This window comes from Sardina pilchardus, chromosome 6 (assembly GCF_963854185.1).
Source record: "Sardina pilchardus chromosome 6, fSarPil1.1, whole genome shotgun sequence".
In the NCBI taxonomy this organism is placed as follows: Eukaryota; Metazoa; Chordata; class Actinopteri; order Clupeiformes; family Clupeidae; genus Sardina; species Sardina pilchardus.
The window spans coordinates 12,483,672-12,493,671 of NC_084999.1; the positions used below are offsets into that span (position 1 = coordinate 12,483,672).

The following is a 10,000-nucleotide window of genomic DNA, read 5'->3' on the forward strand; positions in this document are numbered from 1 at the left end:
CAGCTTTTTCTCTTTCTTTTTTTTTCTTTCTTATTTCTTCTGTTATCTTCCTGCTTCTTGTGCTGTATGTACAGTATGTTATATGTTTGTCTTTTTAAATCCCTCCATCTCTCTCTCTCTCTCTCTCTCTCTTGGTCTGTCCATCTCATTATTTAATAATAAGCACATTTATTGCACTGTTCACTCCCTGCACTGTTCACTTTTGCACTGCCACCACTGCACACACTTTACCTTAGCACCTTATTATGGTCAATGCACCAAATGGTCAGTCCATATCAGACCTGTGTAATCAATTCACTTGTATACATAATGTATACATTTTTGGGATGTTTTCTGTATTCGAGAGATATGTATGTATGTGTGTGTTTGTGTGCCTAAAACTTCCCTATCTATATCTATCTAGATATCTATCTACCTATCTATCTGTCTTTCTTTCTATCTATTTATCTATCTATCTATCTATCTATCTATCCATCTATCCATCTATCTATCTATCCATCTCTTTCTTGCTCTGTCCATCTCTCTCTTGGTCTTTTTCACGTTCTGTCTATCCTTGTGCATGGCTCTGTCTGTGGGTCGGTTATTTTCTGCTGTCTCTCTGCATTCCCTTTTGTGTGTCTTTGTCCTTGTCTCCCTCCAAACCCCCTCTTTTTCAAGCTCAGTCTGTCTTTGTCTAGGATGTTTAGTCTCCCCCTCCCATCATCATCATATTTGACCAGTTGTTTTTGGATTGTCCCAAAAGATGCCCATGTAAGGTGTGGAAAGGCCATTAAAAACTAGTCTGTTTTCTCCCTTGAAGTGGGAGTCTGTGTTGTGTTGGCCCCTCCTCTCTGTGTCGCAGTGCTGCTGCCTTGTTTTAAACTGCTCGGTTAGTTCGTAAAGTTGGGGGGGGGGGGGCGAAGGAGGGAAATAAATCGCCCGGACGGCGCGCGGTTCTCCACGAGGAGATGGATAGCTGGGGCTTAGGCTTCCAAGAGAGGACGCAGCTGTTGGCTGCAGTGAGCCAACATGTTCACGAGTGTATGGCTCCTCTTTTGAGTTCAGCAGGCTGCTTGATGCTCATTCGGAGCTTCTTTTTTAAAAAAAATTATAAAATAAAATAAATAAATAAATACGTTTTAAGCCTGAGTCTCTCATTGAGTCAGTGAGTTAGTGCCGGAGGCGAAATATCTCCAGGTGTTTCTCTTGTGCATGAGCATCACACAGCGAGTGCAGTAGGGGGACATGAAAAGGCGTGACGCAGCGTGTGAAATTCCTTTGGGGAGAGCTGTCGGTAGCCAGGTGTGTGCAGCACCGATATCCTTCCCCATGTCATTGAATCTACTGAGCACAGGCACGGGGTGTACATCTGTTGATCCAAAAAAAGCCATACTGCAATTCTTAATACCAGACAACTCTGTCACTGGACACCCATTTTATACTAAATGCATTTACTTTGAATGTATTTCCAGTCATGTGTACAGTGTTTGTGATGCAAAATATATATATCATAGTTGAACTGTTTTGAAGAACGTTACAGTTTTATTGCCCCAAAAGTATGAATGTTAGATCTTCATAATCTATCCTGCAACAATATATCCAATTGATGAACGGCTCTCACACATACAGTACATTATCTCTTTTACACAGACTTTTTGGTATAAAAGTATGCCATTTGGTCTGAAATATTCCGTGCATTAACAACTGTGAAGCCCACTCCAGTCCTGTATCCCAGCCTCAGTGATGTATTCTCCCTGGATTCCCGTGTGTGTAACTCCCCCCCCCCCCCCCCTCTCTCCAACTCTATCAAGAAAGCTCCCCATTCTGGGAGAGAAAAAACGCTTTGATCAGGAGCGAGTGCAGACTATTCCTGCCAGGGAGGGACTCTATAAGTGTCAATATCAGTTCAATAGCCACTGAGATGGATCACAGGTGAAGTGTGTCTAATGTATTCATGCGCTGGAGTCAGCAGAGGCTTGACTGGCGTTTGTGCTGATTTAGGATGCCCTTTCACAAATAATGCTAATTATTCCTGCTCAAGGTTTGGCTAAAGGTGCATTTTCTTACCCAGTCATTGCCGGTTTTTCATTAATGCCCCCTTGGAGAAGAAAACAAGCAGTCAACTCCCACAACAATTAAGGCATGTCCCAGTAGTTTAGTTTTCACTCCGTTATGCCTTGCCAAGATACATCAGCACAGACTTAACACACACACACACACAAACACACACACACACACACTGATGTTCAAATAGAAACACTCAAATACATGATCGCTTTCAAAACCTGCTCATATGCACCCACACACATCTCAGGGATGAGCAGATTACTTCACCAATAGTTCCAAAATCAATGGCATCGACGTAAGGAAAAATGCAACATCTGCAGGTTTTAATGCGACTGCTGTCCTACTTAGGCTGTGTCTCAAACCCCCTACTTGTCTACTTCAAACACTTAGTTTAAGTATATAGTACAGATACTGGGATAATACTAACCATCGCAAAGTGGGCACTACGGACGGAAGTACTACAGCGCATATTAGCAGTGTACTGAAGTATGTGGTTTGAGACGCAGCCTAAATCTCTCCTCTCTCTCTCCATTTCCTCCCTCTCTCTCTCACCATTTCCTCCCTCTTCTCTCTCTCCATCCCTCCCTCTCTCTCTCCATTCCCTGCCCCTATTTCCTCCCTCCTCCGTCCTCACAGACCATCAAGGCCACGTCCCCTCTCGGGGACCCCAGGGTGACCTACAACCTGGAGGAGGGCCAGGTGCCCGAGACCAACATGCCGGTGCGCTTCTACCTGAAGCCCAACCGCGGCGACGGCTCGGCGTCCATCCTGGTGGCCGAGCCGCTGGACTTCGAGAGCACGCGCTTCTTCACCCTGCGCGTGCGCGCCCAGAACGTGGCGGCGGTGCCCCTGGCGTCCTTCGCCACCGTCTACGTCAACCTCACAGGTGAGCGGCCGGACGCCTCCCACGGACGATCTCCTTCTTGTACCCCTTTCTCTGCCGTCTGGGTTATGCCTAAATGTTGTAACTCCACCATTTTTATTGGAAGGTATATTTTTGGGGGGCTTTTTGCCATTCATGAAGCAAGTGGGAGAGAGAATGGGGTTGGATGGGGAAATGGTCTCCAGTGGGAATCACAAGGTCCTCGCACCACCACACTCACGCACGCACACACACACACACACACACTCACACGCACACACTTACACAAGCACACACACACACACTCACGCACACACACTCACACACACGCACACACACACACACACACACACACACACACACACACACACACAAACACACACTCACACTCACACACACACACACACACACACACACACACACACACACACACACACACACACACAATACACACCCCCGCACACACACACGCGCACACTCACACACACACATGCGCGCACACACACACACACACACACACACACACACACACACACACACACACACACTCACACTACCTCCACTATTCTCTCACCATCCCCTCTTCTTTCTCACATCTCATCTGAGGTCCTCTCTGAGGTCCTCTCTTCTCGTCTTCTTTTCTCTGTCCTCAGCCTCCGAGTTCACCTCCCCTCTCTTCCTCTCCTCTGCTTCCAGAGAGTTCCATGTAGCTGCTCTCTGGAGGGTCTTCCTCCCTCGTCTCAACTGTGATCTCCTCTCTTTCATCTCTCTTCCTGTCCCACTTTCTTCTTCTTCTTCTTCTTCTTCTTCTCCTCTGTTCTGTTCTGCTCTGCTCTCTTCTCCTCTCACCCCTTCCAATCCATTCCTTTGCTCTCCAGCCCTCTTCTTTCATCTTGTCAGCACTTGTTTCTTTTGCCCATTGCACGTATATCTCTCACTTCTGGATCATTTCCCCTCCTCTTCCTCCTCCTCCTCCTCCTCCTCTTATGCCCTCCTCACCTTCTCTGTCATCTTAGCACCTCCATCTTATCCCCTACCTTCCCCTCCTGTCCTCTCTCCTCATCTCCTCTCTTCTCCTCCTCTCCATTCCCCTCCTCTCTTCTCCTCTCCTCTCCTCTCCCTCTCCCTCTCCCTCGTTTCCTCTCTTTTAATCATCTCCTCTGTCCCCCTTCCTCCCTCTCTCCATCTCCTTGGGCTTTACCTTTGCTCCACTCACTCACTCACTCACTCACTCAGAGCCATGGCAGGATCTCAGACTGCTGCTGCTGTGTTTTTTTTCTCCACGGCTGCTGTTGCTCTTGTTGTTTTGCAAAAACACACAAGCTTGAAAAGCCCCCGACAGAGGGACCCTTCCAGCTCCGCGCTGCAGCAGACACGCCTAATCCGCCCGGCGGAGGTGGCGGAGGTGGCGGCGGCGGCGGGAGCGGCGGGTGTTTTGGTGTTCGGTGTTTGCGAGAGCTGACAGCAGTCCAAGCCCTCCCACCCTTCTCTCTCAGCTGGGTTAGAAATCAAGGCGGCGCTGACATGTCGGCTAGACTTTTCCCAGCAATTCTTTGTTTGTTGTGTGTGTGTGCGTGTGTGTGTGGTTGGTGTCTTGTCAGACATGTGCGTGTGTGTGTGTGTGTGTGTGTGAGTGTGTGAAAGTTTGTGCATGAGTTTGTGTTTTGTTAGACATGTGTGTGTAAGTGTGTGTGTGTGTGTGTGTGTGTGTGTGTGCGTGTGTGTGAGTGTGTGTGTGAATGTTTGTGCATGAGTTTGTGTTTTGTTAGACGTGTGTGTGTGTGTGTGTGTGTGTGTGTGTGTGTGTGTGTGCGTGTGAATGTTTGTGCATGAGTTTGTGTTTTCTTAGATGTACTGTATGCGTGTATGTGTGTGTGTGTGTGTGGTTGTTTTGTCTGTTAAGTGTGAGTCTTTGTGTGTTATTTGTGTATGGTGTTTTGTCTGACGGGTGTGTGGTTTGAGCTAAGGTGGAGTGGGGTTCGCTTGTGTGTGCATGGTGTTTTGTCACACACGTTTGTGATAGGTGGGTGTAGTGGTGTGTGTATGTGTGTGTGTGTGTGTGTGTGTGTGTGTGTGTGCGGGAGCAACAAAGCGGGGGCGGTGAGAGCAGAGGCGAAAACGAGTGCTCCCGAGCAGGTTGGAGGAACGGCTCTCTCTCTCTCTCCACACACACACACACACACACACACACACAAACACTTGAGACGCGGCAGCAGCATTAATTAAGGGGCGCGAGGAGATTGAAGCGTAATGAAAGGGAAGACAAAAGGCCCTGGGAAGCTCGTTACCGGCACACTGTAATCAGCGGGCCGCTGGGAGCCGGCGGGCCACCTCCCCGAACGCTCTCGCTCAACCCCCGGACCAAACCTGCAATCTCTCCACTTTTTCACTCACCTCCTTCTCTCTCCCCCTCTTCTCTGGCTCCTCTCCGGCTCCGCAGAACAGAAGCCCTCTTCACCGCACATCCACACGCGCGCTTGTTATTCATGATTCACTGCAGGGCGGTGCGCATCAGGGGAAGGAGGGGTGTGTTGGGGGGGGGGGGGGGGGGGGTGAAGCTTTTATTTTTGAAATGATGCCTCTTTTGATTTGTATCCTGATTTGAATTATGCTTGGTGCTTAATTGTGATCCATTGTTCTGGCCCTGAATTAGGCTGTTTTGTCTCCCACACCTCTCTCTCTCTCTCTCTCCCTCCCACTGTCTCCTCTCCTCTGGTTTTCTTCTCTTCTCCTCTCTTCTCTTCATCATGAAATCTCTCATTACCTCTCTCCCATGCTCTTTTTTAATGATCTCTCTCTCTATTTCTCTCTCTCTCTCTCTCTCTCTCTCTCTTTCTCTCTGCCTCCCACCCCCTCAATATTGAAATGTCTATTAACACTCTAATGTCTCTCTCTTTCCCTCTCTCTCTCTCGTTCTCTATCCATCTCTCTGTCTCTCTCTCCGCAGATGTGAATGACAACGTGCCTTTCTTCATGTCCTCCACGTACGAGGCCACGGTGCCGGAGGGGGCTGAGATCGGGACGTCCGTCGCCCAGGTGTCCGCCTCGGACCTGGACTCTGGGCTGCACGGCCAGGTGAGGCTCTCGAATCCAGCTGGATAGGTGGTGTCCTTTTTTGGTTAAGCTTTTGAATTGTTTGGCCTCTCATACGAATCAACCCCCCTGTGGAGCTCTGCTCAGGGATTCAGAATGAATATGTATATGTGCGAAATACTGTAGATATTACTTTAATACACAGGATTAGGTGTTGTAATCTCTTGTGCCAAAAATCCAAGGTAAAAACACATTAAGAAGCCACAGCCCAAATTAACTTAAAAAAAAAAACACGCTAGCCACCAATCTGCTAACCAATGGTCACAAACACAAGACAAATGGCCCATCTAACAGCAGTGTACAGTAGGCTATACTATTTGAATTATGTTCCAACAACATCATCTTTGGTTCTAAAAAAATGTACAAATAAATGAAAGCAGTTGGAAGGTTTCTTGTGACATTTTTTTGCCCTTGTCGCCTTAGTGCTTGCTTTAGGGGGATCAAGGCTCAAGGCTCAAGCTCAAGTTGAGCCCTGTAAAGCACCTTGAGACGTATCCTTATGTCATGGCTCTGTTTAGAGAACACTGAATTGAATTGAATTGAGTTAAGCCCATTGGTCCATTCATGCCGGCCTTTGCTCCACTTAACACTGGAGGTGTTCCAGTTTAAGATACTTTTGACTAAACGAAAGGCCCAAACGCATACAGACATGCGTTTATTCCAATATCTAGATACGTGTAAACAAGGCCTAAGTGCATTTCATTACGACCCCCTAATGTAATCTCAATAAATGTTTTTCTCTGTAAGTGCGGAAGGGTTGTAAGTGACCTGTTGTGTCTGCTCTGCTCTCCTGCGCAGGTGAACTATGTCATCCTGAAGGACCAGAGCGGTGACTCGCAGTACTTCAGCATTAACTCCTACACGGGCGTGATCCACACCCGCGCCACCTTTGACCGCGAGCAGAAGGGCTCCTACCTCATCGAGGTGCAGTCGCAGGACGGCTCCGAGTCAGCCCGGCCTGGGCAGCACGGACAGCCCAACACAGGTGTGTGAGCAAGCCCAACACACACACACACACACACACACACACACACACACACACACATACTGTACACACACACACACACACACATACACACGCACACACACCTGTGTTTCTTTGATGGACAGCCTGTTTAAATGCAATCACCTAATTAATCACCTAAGCTACAAGTTTTATAAACAGTGAAAGAAACAGTAAGCCTCGCTATTGACATATTCTGTCACCAACCTTCGCATGCGCACACGCACACACACACACACACACACACACACACACACACAGAGACACTATCACACACACTTTTCTACTTTTTCCATATGGAGTATTCAAATCCATGCCCCTTCTCCCCTCCCCACCACACACACACACACACACACACACACACACACACACACACACACACATACAGTACACAAGTATACACCCACACAAATGCGCACAAATATACACAAACACACCTGCAGCAGCTCTGCTGATTATTATGTCCCAACTAAGCGACGAGAGAGGCTGCAGCCAGCTGGCGGGGTTGAACTTCATTCATTAAGACATGCCTGACTCGCTCTAAATGCTGATATAATGACACTTCTGCGCCTGTGACAACGGCAACCTGCGCACATCAATGCAGTCGAGAGTCGAGAGACAAGACGAGCGCTTCACCTTTTGTAGTCCTGGAGTAGATAAAGACACCGACTCCACACTCTTGAAATCACGGGCAACATGTCACTGGTACAGTACGCCTGTGTGCCTTGTGTAAATTACCCTCACAAACTCCCCCCAGCGCTCGAAACGACTTTGTGGCTTTCTTTGCTCTTCCTGCACTAAGTGGCAACATCATTCTATGGGCCTCCCTCCCGCATACACTTCCATCACGCGCTCGGAGCCATTCAGACCTCTCTCTCTCTCCGTTAACAGCCACCGTGTGCAGTCCCACTGGTGCCACTGTTCCGCGGCCCGTGACGCCCAGTTCAGTGCTGGTTTCCCACTGACATGCCAATCTCACATATACAGTATAGTGTTCCATACGGGGCTCTCTAATGACTGGAGTCCTACCCAGCCCAACACCTCTGGGCTGCATTGATGCACGCTCTGCGCGCAGCTCTGGTTCGATGGGAACTGCCTGTGGAGCAGTCAATAAAATAAAGGGGTTGTGGTTTTGATGCACTGGTATTACCAGATGATTGTCAATTGTATAATTTTCTCATTTGTCCTTTTGCGATTTTTTGGTGATAAACAAGGTCTCCATCTCACAAAGGAAATTAACACTAATTGCTATTAGAACCAAGATGTGTTTTCGAAATCAGCAGGATAATTATTTGAAAGCCTGCTGTCTCTCCACATTAAACAGAATATCTGTCTTCAAGTCAACATCTCGATTTATCTCGCTGCAGCACCATTCGTTTGATTTGACAACTGATGGTTGTTGTTTTTTTTAAAGGAGTTAAAGCAAAGTCTGTGTACTCCATCCTTTTTGTCTCATTAGCCACATTTACATGGACACTTCTAGTCCGATTAGAAATTAAATAACAGCTCAATCGGAATAAAAATTGTCACATAAACTCCTCAATCGGAATGAAAATTCCTGATCCGATCAGAATTTTAATCGGAATGAAAGGGGTGGTTTAGTCCGTTCCTATTCTGAACGAACAGCCATGTGGTCATACGTACAACACATAAACAGACAATTTTTTCAGTCGGAATAGTTTAATCGGAATGACAAAAAAAAACTGTCCGTGTTGAACGTGCCTATTGTTTTTCCCCTCTGTCTGTGTGTGTGTGTGTGTGTGTGTGTGTAGACACGGCCTACGTGAGGGTGTTTGTGACGGACGTGAACGACAACGCGCCGTCCTTCTCCCGGTCCGTGTACGAGATCAGCGTGGAGGAGGACAAGGAGGTGGGCTTCATCGTCATGACGGTCACCGCCAACGACGAAGACGAAGGTAGGAGCCCCCGAGAGAGACCGCAAGTCCAGTTGTCATGGGAACAGTGACTCTGGTCAGAAACACTATTCGTGTTGTTAGTGTGTGTGTGTGTGTGTGTGTGTCTGAGTGTGTGTTTGAGTGTATGTTTGTCTGTTTATGTGTGTGTGCGCCTGTGTTTCTCTGTTTTTTTTGTGTGTATGTGTGTGTGTTTGTGTTTGTGTGTATCTCTGTTTGTATGTGTATGTATGTGTGTGTGTGTGTGTGTGTGTGTGTGTGTGTGTGTGTGTGTGTGTGTGTGTGTATACACACTGGCTGCTCCTGTCCTCCCCCCCCCCCCCCCCACCTGTCCCCCCCCCATGACTCCCTCCTCTCACGGGAGCACATGGGGGGCCTCTGCACCGAGCTGCCCCTTCCAGAGGACCGGCCACCGCTGCTGCTGCTGCAGAGGAGGACAAGCCCAACGCAGCGCCCTCGTGTTAGTGTCAGCCATCTGGACCGGCTTTAATTAGTGTGCTGTAGTGTGCTGTGCTGTGCTGTGCTGTGCTGTGCTGTGGTGTGCTGGAGACACGAGGCTGGAGGTAATGAGGGAGACGAGCTGCTGCGGCTAGCGCTGCACGCACGGGTGGAGCTGGGGAATGCAACGCAACCGCACGGCACGGTGTGTGTGTGTGTGTGTGTGTGTGTGTGGGGGGGGGGGTGTGCCTCACGTGAAAAGGTGCTTTCAGGGTCGCAGGTCGCAGGTGTTCTCGCGGGCCGAGCGTGGGCCGAACGTGGGCAGGTTCTGGAAGAGCACTGGGTTTGGAATCCAGTATCAGCTGCTGTGTTGGTGGTCTGACTACCATAGGTTTTGTTGGGATTGTGTGTGTGTGTGTGTGTGTGTGTGTGTGTGTGTGTGTGTGTATGTATGTAAGTGTGTGTCTTCTGTGTGGTTTCTGCTGAAACAGGGGAAAAATGACAGAGGGGACTCTTTACTCTCTCTCTCTCTCTCTCTCTCTCTCTCTCTCTCTCTTTCTCTCTCTTTACTCTCTCTCTCTCAGTGTGTCCTCTTTCTGTCTCTCAGAAGCCTCAGCTGGATCACACAAAAGCCTCTCCTCTCTC

At 48.5% G+C, this 10,000-nt stretch overlaps 1 protein-coding gene across 1 annotated transcript in view; it reads left to right on the forward strand.

Moving 5' to 3' along the window:
* Window positions 1-10,000, forward strand: part of si:dkey-22o22.2 (neural-cadherin) — a 147,684-nt gene that overhangs the window by 108,378 nt on the left and 29,306 nt on the right. Inside the window, exons 12-15 of the mRNA XM_062537971.1 lie at window positions 2,683-2,932; window positions 5,856-5,983; window positions 6,800-6,986; window positions 8,777-8,920. Of these exons, the coding sequence (XP_062393955.1) occupies window positions 2,683-2,932; window positions 5,856-5,983; window positions 6,800-6,986; window positions 8,777-8,920 (709 nt within the window). The remainder of the gene's footprint in view (window positions 1-2,682; window positions 2,933-5,855; window positions 5,984-6,799; window positions 6,987-8,776; window positions 8,921-10,000) is intronic.